The 22,057-nt window shown below is 42.4% G+C and overlaps 1 protein-coding gene across 4 annotated transcripts in view; it reads left to right on the top strand.

The window, feature by feature from the left end:
• Positions 1–22,057, top strand: part of GALNT9 (polypeptide N-acetylgalactosaminyltransferase 9) — a 313,952-nt gene that overhangs the window by 136,634 nt on the left and 155,261 nt on the right. For 2 of the 4 annotated variants that reach the window (XM_087754687.1, XM_087754685.1), the window contains one exon: positions 15,891–16,045. Coding sequence is in view for 3 of the 4 variants with exons in the window: in XM_087754685.1 (XP_087610811.1) it covers positions 15,891–16,045 (155 nt within the window). In the remaining variant the exon portion in view is untranslated. Of the gene's footprint in view, positions 1–15,752; positions 16,046–22,057 lie in introns of those variants that run through there. The other 2 variants (XM_087754686.1, XM_009473280.2) reach the window with 1 other exon arrangement.

Below are 22,057 nucleotides of genomic sequence, written 5' to 3'. Positions count from 1 at the left end.
AGCAAGTGAAGGACTTGACTGATTTTTCAGCTTAGAAAAGCCTACCTTATACTTTCATGGGCTTCTGTATGAATGAAAAGTGCTGGGATTTTGTAATTGGAGTCAATATGGAAAAGGATTTTCTAATTCCTGGCAATTCCAGATGTTGCAGTGATGGATTTTTGGGTCAGAAATGAAACAAGAACTATGAGAATTTCACATCCTCCTTAGTCTCCACCTTCTCCAAACATGATCAAGAAAAAAAGCTTTGATAAGCATTGAATGTTGAAATTACGTTCAAAATCGCTTTGTCTATTCTATATAAAAGCATCTAGAAGTGCTGAAGTACCTTTTCAATGATAATTTTTTTTTTTTTTTTTTGAAAAGACATTCCACTGTCCCCTGTTCTGGGCTCCTACATATTTAGCTGCTTTGGGGGACAAAGATTGTATTCACATGAGTCCTTTGCACCCACTAATACCCCACTTCTTATTTTGTGCAATGTTTGTAGAATGCCGTGAACTGACCAGTCTGCTACTGACCTAATTGTAATTAGCCACAAGGTGACACATGGACAAGAAAGAAATCGGTCCATCTGATTTTGAAGAGAATTCCTTTTTCCCGAGTGAATTGTCTGTGGAGCCAGTGAGCGACAACCCACACTGGTGCTCCAGCAAGCTGCCTTGCCAGGAACTTCCAGAGAGATGTTGCTTCCCAGACCGGTGCCTCAAATGACCACCCACCCTTCCCCCCCAGCTAACTTCTTCAGAAATGCTCAAAATAGTGCCGAGTACCAATGCTGTTCAACTGGAGAGGAAAACTGTGCTATAAATACAAGCAGAAATAACAGAGGCACGGTGTACCTCCTGGAAGGGCTCTGTAAAGCTTTCTTGGCTGAGACACCAGGGAATATCACAGGGACTTTGCCTTTCCAGGGAAGCTGTTTTAAGTTATTCTGGAAGAAGCGAGTGCAATTTTGTACTTCCTTTTCCATCTTGCATGGCTTCGTGTAAACAGGCACATCTTAAATACAGGTAATTGGGTGAAAAGGGAAGAAAATAGTGTCTCTTTATATACAAGTAATTGCTGTCACGTCTAGGTACTTCTGAGACAGGCAACAAGCTTTGTTCTCAAATTGCTATGCAGCTGTGGTTTGCACTTGCCCTGAAGAGTAGCGTTTTACATTTCCCTTCCACAGCTTTCAGGAGCAATACAAAGTAGGCTGCTTAGCTGGGTCTCTGGGCTTGACCTCTGTATTTGGATGCCTCAGTTTTCAGCTGCTTATTTCAAGGCAGCATGCCCTTGGTGCGGCAGTGCCACCCCTAACATTGCCTGATATTGGTAGCTTGGGTGAGCGGGGGCTGATTTGCCACAGCCTCGCCTGCGGTTGTGGGTGTATTTGAGGTGCATTTTTCTTTTCAGCGTGTAACATAGCTTTAAGTTTAATGTCGGTGAATTATGGCAGTAGCTGGTACATCAGCTAACCAGATGTATTCTTCGCCCAGCTTGCTGCTCTGGCCATTGTTGGCGGTGCATTTAGACAGCTTGGCAGGGAGGAACCAAACAAAGGGAACGACCTCTTAAGTGCCGGGAAACCGGGTACCGTGCTGCGGCTAGCTGTGAGCTGCTCCGCAAAGGGAACCGGCAAGTAAAGAAAAAGCTGGTTTGAATTTCAGACTGATTATAAATGACAAGTTATCAGGGAGCATAAAGAAGGAACTACTGTACATTTCGTAACGCCGATAGCCTTTGTTAGACTACAGACAAAAGTAGGCTTTGACTTGAGACTACAGGAGAATACAAGATGAGCGTCTATAAAGATGGAACATATTGATCTTCCCTTTATCTTTTCAAAGCATTACTCTTTTGTCAAGGGTTCCTATTTTTGTATAGCGTGATGTCCCTGTCTTCTAATACTTTGTGCATTTCAGTGCACCTTTTTTAGGGAAATACTACATTAACGTTTTCTGTAATTGCATTTTTTTTAACTAAATATTTTTGAGTAATGAAACGCATATATTTGCAAACAAAAAATTTATCTCCAAAATGAGATAGTAGAAATGGGTCAGTTCCTAGCCTGGCATGAAAGCACACAGCTTCGTGTTTCTCACTGAAGCTATATTGATTTATATGAACTAAGCATCTTTTTCACTAAGCCTCAAATCAGAGTGGGTTATTTTGAAATACGCTGTCTCCTATAAACTTTAAAAAGGGTAGACTGGAGATATACAAATAACTGATTTTTTGTTTGTTAGTTAATTAAATCAAAACACTGCTGAAGAGAAATATCCAGATCCAAAATGAATTCTTTAAGCTTTTTCACTGAAATGAAAAAAACAAAAAACAAAACAAAAAAAAATTGAAAGTTCTTCAGGGTCACAATTGGGTCCACTTCATATCAGGGTGTCATGTAGAAATGTAAAACTAAGAGTGGAAAGATGTGAAAATTTTGAAACAAAATAACCCTTTTAAAGCTTATTTGAAAAAAATCCTACTAACAGTTGCAGTAAATGCTTTTGGCCCATTTTTGGGTGTCTAAATTCTCTTTTTCAAGGAACTGAAATCATCTCCCAGGTCAGCCAGGCCCCTCGTCCCCATGTGGCTTGAGCACAGAGTGCTGTTGAGTCATTGCCATCTTCTGACAGCATATGAATGCACCACTGGTGAATTCCCAGGAAATAAGGGTTGACTAATGCTTTCTAATAAAATATAGTGGTGTAATACAATAAAACACACACAACCATTATTCAAGGTGCAAGCCTTAAGAAAAACTTAGTTTGTTTTCAGTGAGGAAACAACTGAATCTGTCCCAAATCAGGTAGTTAATCCACAGCTGCTATAAATCAAAGAAGAAAAGAATTAAGTTTCAATTGACTTGCCTGACTTCAAGCATCAAACAAGAATCACTTGAAAGATGGAGGGAATTCGGCAATCTAAAATTCAAATGCATTGCACACAGTAAGCTCACCAGACTGCTTTTGAGGGTGCTGTAGGTCCCCAGCACACCGAGAGCCCGTTTGCAAAGGCAGGTAGCCCAGTACAGAAAGTTTATATTTCTTTTCTAATTGTATAAGTTGCTTCATGAAAGCAAGAATAAATGGAGTGCCACAAGCTTTTTGTCTGAAAGTTTTTCACAGGTTTTAAAGGAACCTAATAAATAACTACCTTTCTTTCTTCTCTTCAGCAAGGAAGAGTTGGGGCTTTGCATCTTTAAAACCCTTCTTATTTCTAAGAGCAGTAGAGAATTCAAAGCTCCACAGGTCTGTCTGAAGTTGTGTCATTTGATTTCACTCTTTTGCATTTTGACAGAAATGGGAATTTGCCCTCAAATCTGGCAAATCTGGGACCGGTATTTTGTAAGGTCTGTGTAGGTTTTTACAGCCAGTTCTACTGTTTGTTTTCTGGAATTTCAGTGCTGCTTTAAAATATCACCTGTTACTGTCTTTGTTATTTTGATGGACCGTTCTAGATGGTAGTAGAGTTAACGTACTGATATTTCGGTTATGTGCCAATTCCATTTCCAGCCTGTGCTATCAGAGGAACGCATAGCAAGAGAAAAATTCCCATACCGTCTGGCCTCCAGCACCATCCTTCTTTCAACTTTTCTATAAATCTATGTGAAAGTGATATAGATTCATTTGGGCGTCCTTGCTTGAAAGGCTGGAGCACCTTTTCATTTTGGTATGGTGATGTGGCGGGTTTACTCTGTTCAGAGATGGTTTTTCTCCCACCGAAGTCAGCAGAGGAATGCTTGGGGCTATATCCTGAGCTGCTGGAAACTGGCACAGCTCCATTTACAGCTGTAGGATTAGGCCATGGTGTGACAACAAATGCTGGAGGCGTTTTAAAAAGACATGAACCTTGGGATTTCTTTGTGAATATCAATATTAATATTAAATTAAGGAAAAATGAAAAAGAGAAGAAATTAGTACGAAAGAGCAAAAGAACTGCAAGAAACAAACAAAACATTACTTTTTAATTGGGTTGTGCATTTTCTAATTCCCTTTTCTAATCCAGTATAAGCAGCTGGCTTGTCACAATATATTCCCAAAAGAATAAGGAATTTTCCTCTAACATACCAAATTGTGTCCATCATGGCAGTGTTTAGTGTCTTGTTGGCTATCAGATATAAATTTTCATTCCTTAACACAAAAGGGGTCTTGTCTTCCCTCTTCTCTGCACCCCAAACCCCCCGAATTCCCATTAGGGTAAGGATTTTTATAAAGCTGAATTATCTGTTGTAGGATTTACTGTGATTTAGAGGAGCGGATAGAAAGGCATTCAGCTACTTTTCTTGCCGTTTAAAGACAGTATCAGATTTGCTACCATGTACCACAACTTGGAGAGACAGATCTCGGAGGACAAAAAGTAGATAAAAGGTTTACTCTTGCCAGTCGGAACTTGCTGCAAGTTCTTAAGGCTTTCTTATCCTATGGCTCTGGGACTTCAATGCTTTCTTTGGTGAGGAGATTTCCCAAGGTGGAGCCCTGGCTTTTGGTGTTATTCAGTAGCATTGCTAGATCTCAGGCTGGGATTTGATGCTGATATTGCAGTGCACCCCAGGCGTTGTTTCGATGGTGCATGGTTCTCCAGTGCGTTAGGAAACACTGGTAGCAGCAGATGGCATATTAACATCTGCCTTTTCTTCTGACCTGAAGGTGATGATCCAAAAGTTACAAAGCAGTAAGGGCTTGCGGTTGTAGCTAAGGCTCCTTACAGGTTTTTTTTTGGGGGGGCTGCTTTTTTTGTTTTGTTTTGTGAATGATGGAGTCAACCAAGGCTACCTCTCTCAAACAAATTGCCTGTGGTAAGTGGGTAAATGAGATGATTTCTTGTGGTAAAAATCACAGAAGTAATTAGGAAAAATAAAAAAATCACCTCAAATCTTGTTTCTGAGGCTTTGCAGTAATAAAATCCACAGACAGTGGCACAAGTCCAATGTCATCCAGTGGGGATTTTTTGTCTGCTGTGCATGCCTGTCTGTGCTAAGCTTACAAACATGTGAAACTATTGTGGATCACATCTGTAGGACCTGACTTTCATCTTCAACAGCCAGAGGCTGTGTGTATAGCCCTGGATGTTGCTTAGTCTGTTGGCCAAGAGACCAGGTATTTCTGAACTGGCAGCTCGGTACACAGCACGCCAGTTGTGCCCACAGAAATGCGAGTCTGTTACTGCTCCACGTTAAGCAGTTTTATCCTGCCGTAATCCCTGGAAGTCCACAGTTCAGTTACTCCCGTCAGCCCAGAAAGCCCTCGTGTGACCACGCTCTGCACAGGTGCTCTCTTGTCAGCTGCATTTAAAGAACAATTTTTCTTTCTGGTTGCCCTCTATGCTGCAAGTTCAGACAGTTGTTCAATTGAGGAACAAAGTGATAGAAGATGTGGCTTAGAACTGTTGTGTGCGCCACAGAAATTGCACTTTATTTGAGATGAATTTGGAGTATGTTTATCTTAGTATTGTCCTTGTAGTTGTCTGCAGCATGCTTTGGAAAGGTAGGCGGGTGTAAAGGAGCATACGTTCACTGATTCTCATACAGATTTTCCTTGAAATGAAGGTTTTACCTGACAAAGGTCAGACTCAGTACTGCTTGTTCAGTTTTCATGTTTGAATTTACACTGATACTATGCACAATTAGTGGCAGTTACGTGAATTTACATTTTTAAGGCAGAGGATTCTCTCAGCACTAAATCTGGTCTTTATACCCAGCTCTTGCAATTACATTAGTATTATAGCGTTACGTGGCAGTGTTCACTTATATAATTTTAGATTAGGCTATTTTAAGAGTAGTCTGATGTATTCATTTATGTCACGCATAGAGTGGATGTTATAAAGATGTGCTATTCTTATCACTGCTGCCCGTTGTTATTTGTCTATTCTATGTATTGTGTGTCAGATGGAAGCATCTCACTGTCCCAGTCAAGATCAGGGTCCCGTTGTAGATAAATGCTCCACTGAAGCACTGAGAACAAAAAGTTTGGGAAAGCACCACAAGAGAAAAAGGGGATTGTGAGATAGAGACTCAAGGATTCATCAACAGAAGGAATTTGAAAGTAGTTGTGTCTGTGACCATTTAAAGCCAGTGGTAGGACCTGTTCTGTGAATACTACTTCTGGCTCTAGCACCAGATTAAGTTACAAGTTTTTACTTTAAGCCTTTTTTTACCCTCTGTTCCAAAACCGACTTGTGTACCCATGTGTTTGAAATGATACCTCTGCAAAAGGTATGCCCACACTGAAGGCTTCCTAAATATTATTTCCTCAAACTAAACCTGCAGAACCTTTGCCTGGTCTCTATTAACTTCAGGCTATTAACTTCACTTACATCCAGTTAGGCAGGTAACGATGGCATTATGTCTGCACTGGGCTCTGGATCTTTAAGACGATGTATTACTTGTGGGTCTGTTTTTATAGCGTAGTGAATGTTGTCACCCCTAGAAATACCTTATTCTTCCTATGCCATTCTGTCTTTTTGGCTGACATGGGGAAGCATCCCATGCCAAATCCTCCTTTGCGGTACTGCGGAAGTTCCCTGTCCACGTACTGACCACAAAAATTCTTAAGACCTTGGAGGAAACCAGCCTCGGTTATTTTAGATACAGACGCATCAGATGAATTCGAGATTTTTATTAACTTTCTTTTATTCTTTATTTTCTATCCAGTCCACCCTAGACTCTATTGGTAAGTCCATTGGGTTCCGCTGTATTAACCTGCCTGCCTGCCTGCCTCTAGTTTCCTCCTGCCCTAATCCAATTCATGTTATGGTTTCCTCTTTCCTGCGTTCGAGAAGTTGCGCTATTTCATGTGACAGACAATTACTGTTTCAAGAGAATTCCCCTAACCTTTTGTCAAAAGTCGAATAACCTCAGTCTATCACCTGAGCTATCCTTTAGTATTTACTCTGGCAGGGTACCTACTAATTGTATTGAACAAAGCGTGCTAACAAGCAGTAGTGCTTGCTCGGTGCAACGTGCTCTCTTAAACAGCAATGGAAACGCCTGTACTTGAAGGCAAAGTAGTTCCATGCTAACCTCTGTCAAGGTGTGTCCTCCCGGGGCCTGTGTGCCTGAGGGGTGGAGGGGAAGAACCCGCACCAACAAAAGCTTTGCTCAGCACTGAGCAGCCTGTTCACTGCTTGTCGCTGAGCTTTGGTTTATGTAAATCAAAAGCAGCTCAACAGACATTAAAGGATTTAACGTCAGGAAATTTTTGTCAGCTGATACAATTGGACACATGTTGGATATAATAATAAATAGCATAAAGAAAACTACAGACCTGATCCTTTCCGTTTCATGTTTCCTTTATAGAGGTGGAATGTGATCTGTCCTTTGTGGCTGGTATTAATGTCTGTACTTGGGAAAATCAAGCCACAGACATAAAATATCTCCCTGTATTTAGTATCAAAACCAGTAAGTGTTCTGTATCTGCAATTATAGATCGTGATGTAGTGGCTAAAGGTATGAGCAGTCTGAAATGCTTGTGAGCTCGGCCAGAGGCTTTGACGCTGCAGTTTCACTGTGGAGGGTTTTCGTGAGAAATACTTTTCCCTCAAAAATAAGTAAATATATAAATAAATGAAGCTCTTCAACTTTATAGCCCAAAGCAAGATTAATTAAGAGGGAAAAATGCTTAATCTATCTGCTCACCACAGAATTAATGAATAATAGAGAATGTCTTCCCAGCATCTACAGCTACAAGGGTTATGAATATCTGTGCATGTCCTACCTACACGTCGCTGCCTGCCTGCAGCTCCCCTCACCACGCTGCCCTTTAGGTGCCTTCTCACAGGTCTGCTGGTTTTCCATGTTTTTCTTGTTTTGGACTTTTATTTGTTTTCAGCAGCACATGGTCTCTAAATCAATTGAGATGATTTCCTTCCCTTAGGGCAAGCTGTCCCCAGTTTTCCAATGGAGACATAGAAAACTAGAGACGTTTTGTGGTCTGGAGCAGGAAACAGCATAACGGTGCTTTAAGCATTTACATAGTCCAGTATAGTCTTAAGTGTTCTTTTCCTACCGACTGGCTCATTTTTCAAATGTGGGTTTTGTTTTGTTTTGTTTTTAAAAAAAAGGGTCCAAAACTGTTACATGGGACTTTGTCCTTTACTGGGAATATCTGGGAATTCAACTCAACTAGATGAGCTTGATTTTGTCATCCTACTTCCATCTGTTAAGGCTTCTCACTGGCATGGTTTTTAGGATGGAATTTTACCATGCATCGGCTTTTATCTTCTTGTGTTTCTAAGATGATATTTTTTAAAAATACATTGAAGACTTTAATGCTAGAAATGGTTTAGTTTCTATTTAAATATTCTGAACATCTCTGTTAAAGGCAGATACAAACTGTACTAAATGTTCTTTATTACTCACACATGCACTGTCCCTGTGAAAAACATCATACATCAGAGGCAGCAGTGATTCCTCAGATCTGCCCAGTGACAAGCCACCGTATAGCTAGGCTTTGCTACGAATCTCAATGTCAACTTTATTTGCCAAAACATGTTTTCTTCTTTCAAGCTGCCAGTTGTTTCAAAATAGATGGAATCTAAAAATCTCATTATTTTTATTGTTTAAAGCCAGCATTGGGTGCAGCTCTGGGGGTCAGAAGGTAACAATACTAATTTACCCCTGTGCCGCTGCACTTAGAATATTTAATCTCTTATGACTTTGACATGATGACTGGCGGTGTTTCTTAATTTTGTTGTGAAGATTTTGCTGGAGGGCCATGCACCTCTTAATAATGTGCATCAAGACAGAGACAAGTAATGAATATTGTATGAGGCTCTCTTCCTCCAAGTGGATCAGCCTGGGCAAATACCTGCAGAAGTCCACAAGCCTGTACCTCATGGCAGAATTGGGACTGGGACGGTGATGGCCAAAGATTAACGTACCCTACTGAATTCAGTGCGATTCCAGTAGCAAAATATTTTTAACTATTCTAAGCCAGTGATAATGTTCAGCTTTTTCATAGGTTTTCAGCTGGATCAGACAGGGAGCAACATCCTTCCAGCTGTATTTGCTCCTCTGTTGGGGTCTACTGGCTCTTTTAGTGCCAGTGGAGAACTGTTAAGTTCAACATCTGTCTGCGAAAGCCCACTTCTTTTTGCCAGTCCTGTCAGTAGACAGACTTATGCCTAAAAGCATAGCTATATTAAAAACGTGCCTTAATATAAACCTTGATCTGGGCAGTATTTTTTGCCTAAGATAATATTTGGTTAAATACTGACATAAGAGCTGACTGTGAATTCTGTTACCATAAGGTTGGCTGTTTAAGAGTAAAGGTGGAAATGAGACAAACGGATTCCAAGGAGGAACTTAGCGTCATAGTCCATAGATGTCAGCTGGCAGATAGAGCCAAAGATTGATTTGTTCCTGGGTTTAGGAATGCCATTCATGAACCATTTTTTTTAAAACAGTACTGTCAAAAAGCAGTCTCTGGCTATACAGAGTACGAGAGCAGAAGAGGGAGCACGGGGAACCAGAAGACAATATTGGTCAGCTTGAGAAGCAGAAGCCTCAGCATGCAAACAGCCTAGCTATTGTTTAGGGTTTTGTAAGTGTTCTGACAACAGGAACAAGTAAAGATGGATTTCAAGGAGTATAATGAGGTAATTTCTGTATCTGTAATAGCTGGATATTAAATTACATTTATATATTTCTTGCACATTTATTTTCTTTACTAGAACTCTCATAAACATAGAAGCTGTCCTTGAAAACTTCCTAGATTTATTTCCAGTGTGTGAGTCTCTCTCTATCTCTGTCTTATCACAGTACCTCTGAAATTCCTTACAGTAAATTATGATGGTTATCAAAAACATCAGCCTGCAACCTAGGGTCCCCGTGGGGCAGCTGTCAGGCAGGTCCTGACCACCGTCCCCTTCTGAGGCACAGAAGGACTGAGCCTCCGCCGTTTGTGGGAGACGAGGTCCTCAAGTATTTTTTGTTGCTGCATGGAGTAAATCTAACACCATGCAAATAATCTTTGATTGTAGTGAATGGTGCTAGTCCTCTCGTAGCAAACAAGCACCTATTCTGAAATTACAGTAGGAGATAATAATAGAAAATGGATTGAGGACTATGCACTTGGATTTTAAAAAGGTATGAGCTCAACTCGTTCTTACTGAAATTGGGGAGAGCTGTAATGTTTATAAATTAGAGCTTTGTAAAATGTAAGCATGTGGGTTGAATATTTTAGTCTTGGCAGTTATTTATATTCTGTATTTACAATGACAGGTTTATTGGGTTTAATGGGTTTGGATAATTGTTGGGTTTTATCTGTGTGGTCATCAGCACAATATCACAAACATGAGAGCAGCAGATCTGCCTGCAATTGTGCTGTGTGTTATAAATCCTCTCTGCAGAGTCACCCCGTAGTTTCAAGACAATATGAGGAATATATGGGTAGTGCAGCTTTGTGTCGCAGCTACAGGTGCTAGAACACGGTGCAGTCGGCGCATTTGAAGAACTGTCCCATGTGCAAGTGGGAATTGCTGCAGTTTTAGAAGGAAGCATCCCAAAATTCCATTTAGGAAACTTCTGCGTCACCTTAATAAGTGAAATAGTGATGAGACTAGTACTGCCAAAATTAAAAGGATATTTGTATCTGTATAATTTCTGAAATGTGTTCAGATTTTAAGGCATCTCATTCGATTTAGAACCATCTTCAAGATGCAGTTAAAATTCAGCACCTTCAGGCTCACCTTGTGAATACGTAATCCCTGTGTCGTGCGCACCACTTTGAGTAGGTCTGCTGGTTACGAATGGAAGTCTTTGCACGCTGTAGTTGTGACCCTACTCATAAAGGCTTATGGCACCAGGTCTCTAATAAGTAGAGCAGCGAGGTCATCCTACTCAAGTAAACACATTCGTCTTGGCTGAAGCCACAGCACAGCACGTTGGGTTGTCATTCTGCTTGAAGTAAAGCAGGCAATGGTTGTACTCCGGGCTATCCAGTCACCATATACCTTTCCTTTCTGAACCAGCACTAAATGTTCCCAGCATATAATCACTGCATGGAAATCTCTCACGGCTTTTGGGCTTCCAGCCTTCTTAATGCAGTGAGATGGATACCAGGTTAGGGATTCTTCTCTCTGCCTTACCTGGCCACAGCACTTCTATGCTTGCAATAACAAGCATTTGGTCAATGGTAAACATGGTCCAAAGCCTCTACATCAGCATGAGCAGAGTGGCAGTTTGAAGCCTTAGGGACCTGGCAGTGTCTTCTGGCAAGAGGAATTATTTGGCTGTTGGCCTTCTCGTGCCACTATGATACCAGCTTGCCATCTTTTCCAAAGCTGCAGCAGAAAAGATAAGAGCCTGGTTGGAAACATCTCAAATATGAGACAGTTGAGGCTTCCTTATTTATTTGTCTCCTAATTTGCTAGCTACTTTTGCAAAAGACTTCATGCAACTTCATGCAAACATCGTGTTTGTTCAAATCTCTCCTTACAGTGTCTGCTGGAACCGTGGTGAGAAGGGGGCTGCACAAACACGAGATTGCACAATTATTTGACGGGCTGCAATACCTCTTTGCAGCAGGATGAGGGCCTCAGTTCTGTATGTCTGGGGGATTTAACAGAGGTCTGAGACGTTGGTGTCTGCTTTTCTTGCTGTTTTCTTCTAAATAAGTACTAATTAAAGCAGAAAAATATTAGGCTATATTAAAACTCTAAGCGATGGGCTAGTAAATGCAGTTGGGATTTCATTAGGAAAGTGGTAGGTGATGTTAGTGTGCGTGAATAACTACAGCTGGAGTCTACAATTGCAGATCATCACTGGCATAATATTCTGCCTGTGGGTTTTTTTTTTTTCTTTAAAGCTAGTGTTCAAATACTTTAAACATCAAAGTCTTCCCTTCTACACATTATTCGTTCTTGCAAATGTCTCATATCATGTAGTAGAATGATCAGAAAGGTATGTCTCTTTAGATATGGTAAATCAATCCCGTGTCCTTTTGGAAAAGTGGTTGGGAATGATTTTATGGTTATTAACTTGAATTCAATAATTTTTTTTTTTCAACCTAAGCTTTTTAAAATTCAAAAAACTTTGAGGCAACTTTTCAATCACCCTCTGCTCTTCTCACCTCTCCCCAAAAGTAAAATCTTACTTATTTTGTTTCATCAGCAAGTCAATTCCTTCATCTCCTTCTAGGGACATTAAAATGAAATTGAACAGAAAACATCTCATAAAAAACTGAAACTGATACTGATCATCTGAGTACGTACCCACCATACCTGGGACCGCACAGCAGAAGGCATGGTGATGCCAAGGATTCTGCTACAGAGATGGTGCTTTGTGGGTCTGACATGATCTTTTTCTATAACTTTTTCTGACCACTTCTGGGGAAAACTGGAACTTGGGAAACGTCCAGATGGTGATGGGTATCTTGGTCACATACAGTTGCGGCACAATCTAAAGTTTTCACTGGCTGGTAAAAAAACCTAGTTCCTCCGTATTGGCTGAGGTTAGTAGCTCCAAATGAAGTGGGGTCATATTGACTTGGAGTCTGTTGCCTTGAGTAGTTGCACGATGGCCTCTGCAGATAATGGCTGCAAGACCGATGCTAAAGGTTCTTTTCAAAATCTTTTAGTTCAGTGTTGTTTGAAGTGAAATTTACTGTCTCTGACCTCAGTAGCTAAGCAGAACAGGATTGTAACTGCAGAAGCACCTGAAGTTTTCCGCTATATCAACATCTTCGTGCCAAGACGGAGTGTTCTGCAGTAACCAAGAGTCAACAGAAGCAAAGATAACTGTTGCAAGATCAACATTGTACAAGGCCAAGCACAGTTTCAAGGAGAGCCACAGACAATAGCAAGGTTTGGTGGTTTTGTGCTGCTGTTATCATCGCAGCCTTAGCTATTTGACAGTACAGTAGCAGCCCAGAAGCGCCCCAAGGCGATAAACCATCTTTACTACATTAGGGGAGATGCCTCTGACAGATGGCTATTTTACAGCGCTGACTGTTTTTTTAGAGTCTTTACCTCTGGCTACTTCACATCATCTTCAGCCAGCTGTCCTTCATCCAGGTGCTTATTCTGGCTGAGCAGAGTGATAGCGGAGAGATGTAAAGAGTATGATCAACTATAGACTGTCATTTGAATACACAGTATCTTGCTGTTTCTTCCTAGCAGCTTCCTAATCCATCACGGATGATAGGAGTGAAAACATGAACCCTATGGAGATGAGCAGGGGTAAAAAAATCAATAAGAGAGAGTAATAACACACGAGAGAGAAACTGGGTTTGTAATTTGGAATGGGATGCCGGCACGGCCTCTGGCTGGCTCTGCTGATTTGGAACAAGCTACCAATGCCTTCCCATGTTCCCCATTTGTGAGACGGGTCGGCAATTGGAGCTGATTGGTATGGTTTCCACAAAAGCTTTTTCACTGAAATCCAGATGTTGCATATACTGATTTTGATCTGGTTTTCTTTTGGCAATATATGGCTTTCTGAGGGAAGAACAACTTGGAACCTGACCCTTTTGGGCAGGAAACACTGGCTTCAGCTCAGTGCTGTTTGTGTGAAAATATTTGAAAGCTTTTTGGTTTTGTTCCAATGCAAAAAGAAAATGCATTTTCTGACCTTGACATTTTTCCAAGAACATTCCTGCCATCCTTCAGTCAGCTCTAATGGTATGTCTTCTGTAACTTGCTTTGAGATCTCTGACTGAACAGCGATCTATAAGAGCTAGCTGGTATTTGAATGGTGTTAGGTCAGGTTTCAGCCATATAAGCATATTCTCATGATCTTCTGTACACACCGTAGACTATTTTAAGCTGACCATGTAAGAACATTTGCTTAGCCAAAGGAAACAACTGTTTGACCTAAGTCAATCATGGCTGACATCGTGTCTTTGAAAGAGCCCATGTAAAACTGCAGTGATGCGAGGGGGGAAAAAAATAAAATCAAAACTTGGGAAACTCTGTGAGGTGTTTTACAACTCTTGGGACAAAGTGTACACTCGTGTGTCAGAATCCAAGCTGAATTCTTGTGGCCAGCTTGTGAACTTGGATTTTATAATGGACATAGTGATCTTACAGATTCTTAACTGTATCAAGACCAGCAGGTGTTGCTATAATATATTAAATGCTGTGGAGACATCTAATAAGCTACACTGCAACAGTAGTTCAATACATTTTCTTAAACCAAATTAGTATTTTCTCGGAAAACGTAATGCTATGACAGACTTGCAATACGAATACTACTAAAATAATCAAAACACTGGAAAATTGCAGGTTCTGAGCTGCTTCTGCTGAGCTGACTGAGAGTTTTACTACTGCTTCCGTGAAAGAATATCTGACCCTGCATTCAGGTATTATTGGAGGCTTCAGTGTGTTTGAGAATACAGTTCTGTAGGAAGTAACCAAAGCTTGCACATATTTCTAGAGGCATACCTATTTGCAAGAGATGAGACTGCAGAAACCTGTGGCATCTTTTGCCAGAGACAAGATTAGATTACGGTTAAATTCTGGTCTAGGCTTGTTCTGTGCTGCTGATCCCTCCAACACAGCTTTCACTGGTGGGCCCCAGAAGACAAGGGGAGAATTCCTCTAAGACAGAAACATCTTCTCAACCACGCGGCACCCTCAAGGGCCTTGCGGAAGGTGAACAGCGGGAGGGGCAGAAGTAGGACAGCGTGGAGGGTTGGTACCTCAGGACACCCTGAGCAGGCCCTGCCAAGTCACGGTAAATTTGGGGAGGCTGTAGCTTTTGCTGGATTTTGAGCCTGGCACCTCCTGAAACCAAGAAGGAAGGACAAAAGGAAAAAAAATTCCCATGGCCAGGATTATATTATGGTATGCACAACCCTCTAAGGGAGATGGTGTACAAAGGAGGACCACTGCGAACGTGAATGGAGAAGCTGCGAGCTGCAAGCGCTTATCTGTCTGATGTCCGTAGGTATCGAGCTTAGAGTTGTTGGTAATTCTTCAGCAGTCACTGATGTGGTTTTGAGAGTAAGGGCCTAGGCTGCTTTTCTCCACCTGCGTGTGCTTGGCAAGAAACTTGTCTTGCGTGTGGCCGTGGTCCCAGCCCTGTCACTTCCAGGTAGGGTCAGTAGCCAATGTTGTACTTTGGCTGCTGGGAACACCCAGAGCCGAGCACGTTAGCAGCTCTCCCTCTTGCTTCCTTCAGCTTGTTCCCCGCGGTGAGGCGGCTGGGCCATCAGCTCACCCCCAGGGCTGCACCCAGAGGCAAGGACAATCTTCGTCCTCTCCTTTCTCAGGAGCAGCCTGCAGCCCCGCTGGGGCAGGGTGAGGGCCCTCCGGCTGGGCGAGGAAGAGAAAATGGCCACTGGGGTCTTCCGTGGGCGAGCAGCACGCAGCTCCCCCGGCTGGTTCGCCCGGCCGTCGTGCGAGGGCCGGGGCTGCACGGCGGGGCCGGGGCGCGGGGCGGGAGCCGCGGGCGAGGCGGGGCGGCGCGGCACGGCGGCTCCGCCGTGTGCATGTAGATGAGATCCCCCGGAGCACGTCACTCCGCACCGGCGCTCTGCGTTCGGGGCGGCGGAGAGCGAGGGCGGGCGGGCGGGAGCCGCCGGAGGAGGCGAGGCGGCGGCGGCGGCGGCTCCGCAGCCAGCAGCGGCCGGGCTCCGCGCCCCGCGCCCCCCGCGTCCCCCGCTCCATGCCGCCCAGCCCGCCGCGGCGCGGCCCCCGCGGGGCGAAGGCGGGCGCCGGGCGGGGAGCGGCGTGGCGGTGCTGAAGGACAGCTCCGCTCCGCGCCCCTCCGCGCCGCTCCGCTCCGCGCCCCGGGCGCGCCCCGCCGCCGGGTGGCCGCCAGGCCGCCGGCCGCCGCGCCTTGATGTGCCCCCCGCCACCGCGCCGGCGGCTCCCATGGCGGTGGCACGGAAAATCAAAACTTTGTTGACGGTGAACATCTTGGTCTTCGTGGGCATCATCCTCTTCTCCGTCTACTGCAGGATCCAGGACCGCTCCCAGGAGCTGGTGCAGATCGTCCGGAGCGCGGACCGCCGGGCCAGGAGCCGCGGCGCCAAGGTGGGCAGCCTGGCTGACAGGGAGTCCATCCTGCAGCGCCTGGACCACCTGGAGGAAGTGGTCTACAACCAGCTAAATGGTACGGAGCGCCGGGAGGGGATGTGGCGCCGGTCCCGCGGTGCCCCGTGTCCTGGGAGGGTGCTGCAGATTGGGGAAGAGCAGCCGAAGTGCCCGCCCGCTGGGGAGGGAAACCCGGGCACCGTTCGCACCCACCCTGCTGCTGAAGTGCTGAAAATGAAGGGAAGGAGGGGGCCGCGGGGTTTTGCTGGAGGGATTTGTTGAGCCCCCCAGCCAGCTCTCGGTCCAAAGTCAGGACTTCCTCAATAGAGACAAAGTTAAGGAGGCTGCGGAGTTCACGGGTTTAAGGATTGGTGGAAGTCCCTACGAACTGTATCGGGTTTTATAGTTTGCCTGGATATATTAACTCTGCATGGGGAGGTGTTTGTATAGCAAATGCACTGCTAGGTTATAGCTGGAAGTCATGTACTTGGTCTCAGAACGAGTTTAAAAGCATTCTACCGAGTTCTTACGCTGTGTACTTTTAATAGTCTTTTTAAACATAGCACCCATATGTTTCCTAATGACTTTGCCATTTAAATTTGATCTTATCTTTGGTGAGGAGGGGAAGCATCCATCACTTCTTTTTATGATATTCCGTTCTAACTCACCAGCCTTGAAAAATCTTGGTAGGTGAGCAAAGAACCCTTCCATGGTAGTTAGAATAGGCTAAGCTATAAAAGTTGTTATAGGACAGCCAACGTTTCATATAGAAACTAATTCTTCAAAACAAGTGCATTTGTGTTTGCATAGATTTGTAAAGTTCTAAATGTGAAACATCGAAGAAATAAGTATGTGATTAAATACATCAGTGCTTTGGACAAGAAGAGGCTGAAGGAGTGAACTTTTGCATGAAATTATAATATAAATGTAACATTTAGCATCTAACACCAAATAAAACTTCCAGTGGAAATATGTTTAAGTATATTAAATGTGCTTCTAGGCTGCTTGTGAAAATCTCGCTCGTAACATTGATTTAACAAAGGCTACCGTAGTCTCAAAATGCAGACAAATAGGAGGGTTAGGATAAAGTATGTTTCCTGTTACTACTTTCTGAATGACTGTATGAATCGAAGTAGGTTAGACTGCGATGGTACCACGCAGTCTGTGCCAGCAAGTGCTAGAGAACAGGCATCCCCTCACGCACTCATCTATGAAACGGGGAAGAGAAGGGGAATGTGGAGTGTGGGTGTTAGTCACGAAAACACGCATTCATGAGTTAGAGGGAAAGTGTCACCAGCTGTGTTTCCTAACCATATTTTGGAGCAGTTTTGAAGAATGTAGGATTTCAGAGGGAAATCCTTCTTCCAAATTTAACAAAGCCATAGAATTCCCTAACTCAATTAGATTAGTCCCCGGGCTATAGCCGTCGTGGCTCAACTGAATGTTTTTGGCCCAAATTGATTTGTTCTTGGTGTTGTTCATAGGTGAGACTTTGGGTGGGATTTTACCTGCTCTGGGTTCATCTCAGCGCAGCATCCCCTGGAGAATCAGCAGGAGTCCTTAATGTATTGGGCAGGCACCATTGCACGTAAGGGCTGGGGCTTCACAGTAAACAGGAACTTCTCTGTAAAGTGTGCCTCTGCTTTGGGGACTTTTTTCTTCTTTAATTTGGTTTGTTGGATATGGAAATTCACAGTGCAATTGAAATGTTATGTTGCTTCTTCAGGTCACGATAAACACTGTGGGCAGTTTCTTCTTGAAAGTTCTTACACAGGAAAATACAGAAACTTTTTCAAGCTGAGCTGTTCAAATTTCCTATTCATTTCTTTTCAGTTTCTCTCTGACACGGTTGGGTTTTTTATCACACAGTGGTATACTAACACAGATTAATTATTTCATCATCATTGTGAAAAGATACTTTGTCACTTTCTTCTTCTTTTTTTTTTTTTCCTCCATCCTGTGGCAACACAGCCAAAAAGTCCTAAAAAAATAGGAGGTGCTCCACTGAAATCATCAGAGTTGCATCACTGTAAGTGAAATCAGGATCAAGCATCGCTGTTTGGGTTTAGTTCACCGCTATTCCATTTTTAATATGACTCATAACTTATGCCATTAATGGGCATAATGCTGCCCTGGCAGCACTGAGATGCAGGGAGCCTGGCTGTGCAGTGCTCTGCCGTGTCTCATGGGCGGTCTCAGGCATTACCCTGTACGCTGCTTTATCACAAGGTTAGAGAGCCGAGGCCTTGTCGGGTGTTACTTTTTAATGAGGTGGGTCACAGTCACTTTTATAGGGAGAGACAGAGATGGGTAGACAGATGTTATTCATAAGGAATATGAATTCCTTGCATACCCAGAACACCTGCAAGCACCAGGAGTTTGAGGCCAGCTCAATGTTATTGTTACGGTAGGTCTGTCCAGATCAGTATTTCAATTTTCTGCTCTTGGTTCTTTCTGTTTTGACATCAGCAAATTTAGAGCTACCTATTAAGTGTCTTTTGGTTTTGGTAATAAAGCCCCAGTGTTCTTTTATTTCATTTTTCTCTTCTGTTCGGATTAGTCCTAAACTGGTAAGACCTTACCTGGATTTTCTAGGGACTCTGTTGAAGATCTAGTGTAATAGAAGGACATTTCTGTGAGAGACCCGCCCTGCAGCTGCAGCCATACAGAATTTCCTTTCCGTCACACTTGTTTGTTTTCATGCAACCAAAGAAGTGTTATTTGAAAGTGTACCTTCTGCAAGGAAAAATAAACACAAGCAGTCACGTTACAAGTGTATCAAGAGGCAACCTAAAACTGACCACTAGAGAACTCATTAACTTTTCAGTCTGAACAAAAACTGCGTACGGTGCCCTTGGAGGTGCGTGTCCAACGCACAGGACCACGCCTGAAAGTCAGCAGAAGGCTGGTCCTTGCCGTTACCTTTGGCAGAACAAGAATTTTTAGAATAGAACAAACGGGAATTGCCATGATTCCCTGCAGAGTTGTGCAGACGTAGACCCAAACAATAGTTTTCAGTTGGCTCGTGCTTTGGTTTTCTATCAACTTAGAAAAACAGGATTTTTGAAAGCTTTCTTTACGCTCGGTTGCTGCTGGTTTTGGTAGAAGTAAATGGATGGAGCGTGCAAAAGGAAAGGAAAGCAATGAAACGTGTCAGTGGAATTTCCTTGGTGAAACTTTACATTACCTCTTAATGTTTGACTTTGAGTATAATATTTATTTTGAAAAATTGAGTTATTCTAGATCTAGTTCATCAATCTATAGATTTTTTTCATTTTTACTATGCTATTTCTGTTGATGAATATGATTGATTGTCAGTCAACGCAGAACTAACACCAGGTAGACTTAGTAGCAATTCACGAAATGGCTTAGTGATAACACCTTGGTATTTTCTTCCTTTGCCTCTATTTTTTGTAAAGGGGAAAAAATAAAAAGAGATTTACTTTTTCCCCTAATCAGTTTTGCATCTGAGTCTGTTGCTAACGATTTACCACAGAGGATAAAGAATTTCTGATGCCCTGACTACTGCGTAACCTTTCGTGCCAAAAGCAATTGAAGGGTCAGACTACAATTTCACTGTAATTGCCTTTTTCCCTTTTCACTGTCTCTTTCCAGTAATACACAACAATCAATACAGCATGTAATTAGATTTCATTCAATCTGCAAAGATTAAGAGAGTTTTCATCTTCTCATTATGTATGCTCGCATCATGTCTTCCTACCCATGTCTTCTGCATTAGACCTCTTTGACCTGTTCTATTGCAGACGTGGAGGGATAAGTCTGGAGTATTCCCTTGAATTTGGCAGATTATCGTTCTTTACACATCATAATTTGATTTTGCTCTCTTTGGGAAGATTAAATACAAGAGCAATTTCCAGTATGATAAATGGGTTTTATATTGCATGTGCGTTTCATGGAGGAGGCTGGGGAAAAAAGTGGACAATTCATGTAATTGCAGCACACAGGCTTAAAATGATGGAAATAGCAGGTCCTAGGTGCAGAGGACTGATTCATGCAGGCTGTGACTCCTGATTTTTAGAGTGTACTGGAAGTAAAGTGATTGCATTTAAAATTCAGCCTGGCAATCTGCATACTTAAAAGGTACGGTGGTGTTTTTAAAAGGACAGTTGATTCTTCGTGGGCTTGGGGCTGGTTGAAAATGGTTCCAAATTTCCATATCGAAAGTAAGGGTTGGGAACAGGCTGCAAATGAATCATGCGAACGTCCACATCAGATTTGTCAAAAAGAAGCTTTTACAGCTGGCAATTTCTAGTTGAAGAGTAATTTCTTTGCAGAGAAGAGCGGTAAATCCACGTGTGCATGGGGGAAGATTAATGAATAGCCAGCCTTACATTAATGACACTGCACCTTCTCATACCCACATACAGATTCTCATGTTATAACTATTTCTATTTAATTTGGTTATGGTCTGATGCTAATATGCATCTGACAAAATTAGCATATAATTATCTACAAAAGTATCAGCTTGTTTGTGGGGACTGCTCTCAGCTATGAGCTTTCCTCGTACTGGTGAGAAGCGTCTTCATGTGGTCTCATTTTGAGGATTTTTTTTAAGGAATGCAAAGTTGGGCCTAGTGAAGGCAGGAATGAAAAATACCAACTAGATTTCCTTTTTCTTTTATTTTTAAGTTAGGCTGCAGCTTATCTGTTTACCACACAGCATATAACAAGTATTTTCAATTGTTCTGGATCAGTTACTCAAGCTTTGGTAAGTAAACATTGTTAGAGGCCTGACCTTCAGTATTGCGAAGTCCAAAAGACTGATTTCCACTTCATATTGGCTTTAGCTATGTTAGTGTTGATGTGTGTAGCTCAGGAAACTCATAATCATTGATTTCAGGAAGGCCAAGATTTTATTCCTCAAAATAAGGGAAGAAACCATCATGAGTCGATATTTGGATAACCTCTATAAAAATATAATATTCGAAATAGTATTACTCTGTTTAGGCACTTTAGGAAGAAAAGGTCTAAAGGTTTGGTAGAAAAAAGAGAGTATATCTCTTTTGTAAAATGGGCAAAAGTGCATTCAACTCCTCAAAATATTGGCAAATACAAAAAATATATCTCCATTTCAGCAGCACATCAGTGATTTTAAAGTCTCTCCCTGTACTTTGTGTTTCATATACCGGTAGCTATTTTTTTATGTAGTGTTTCTGCTTTTTGTGTTCGTAGCTGAGAAGAAAGCTTATTTTGACAGAAAAATCATGTGGTAATTTTATCATTGACTCATTAATTTGTGTAGAACTTGAATCATTTGTACTATATAGGATTAAAAGCAATGTTTACAGAGGTGGAAAGGAGATCTTTGACTGATGTTGATTTTGTTGCCTTTTAGGAGGTATTCCAGTTCAGCTTCTTTCCATTTCTTCGTAGAGTGGCTGGAGTTGGAAAAGCAAACATGGGTCTGTCATCTTTCTAATGAAGAGCTGCGGTGTGGTTGGTGCACATCTCTAAGCGCCATACAGGTTTAGAGGATTAGCAAACCTGGCTTTAACTTGATACTCTTGATAGTGGGAGGTTGGGTTGTTTTTTGAGGTTAGGGTGTTTTTTTGTTTATTTGATTTTTTTAAGTAAGTAAAGGCAGGGAGTAGTTAAACCAAGAGCATCACTTAAGAATGCAGTTCCAGCCACTGAGTGCATGGCTGTTCTCCAAGGAAATTATAAGATTTATGAAAGGAAGGAAAAGAAATGAGTCATGTTTAACAAATCTTCATTTTATTAATGCCCCTCTCTAACCTTACTAATGGGTACTCAGTCTCTCTTTCTCAGTATACTTGGCATACTTTTTATTATTGTTATTATTTGTGGGATTTCACTTGGTAGTCATTTCCATCACTTATTTTAAGCTGACAACTGAATAGAAAAGAAAAAGAGCCTGTGATGTTCTGGATAACAGGAAGGAAGAAAGCCAATGACAGCAGAGCAGCTTCCAACCTTGTTGTAGTCCTATTGATCAAAACTGTCCTCCGAAATAAGAGAACTTTAGCTTCTGAGAATGAAAACCAGAGATCCTCCCACTGACCCAAAGCCATCTTCTCCTGAGAGCTCAGAGCTAAAGCAGCCAAGTGCT

This window comes from Nipponia nippon, unplaced genomic scaffold (assembly GCF_047370975.1).
Source record: "Nipponia nippon isolate SJK-2023a ecotype South Korea unplaced genomic scaffold, ASM4737097v1 scaffold_18, whole genome shotgun sequence".
Classification (NCBI taxonomy): Eukaryota; Metazoa; Chordata; class Aves; order Pelecaniformes; family Threskiornithidae; genus Nipponia; species Nipponia nippon.
This window is presented reverse-complemented; position numbering and strand designations above follow the sequence as displayed.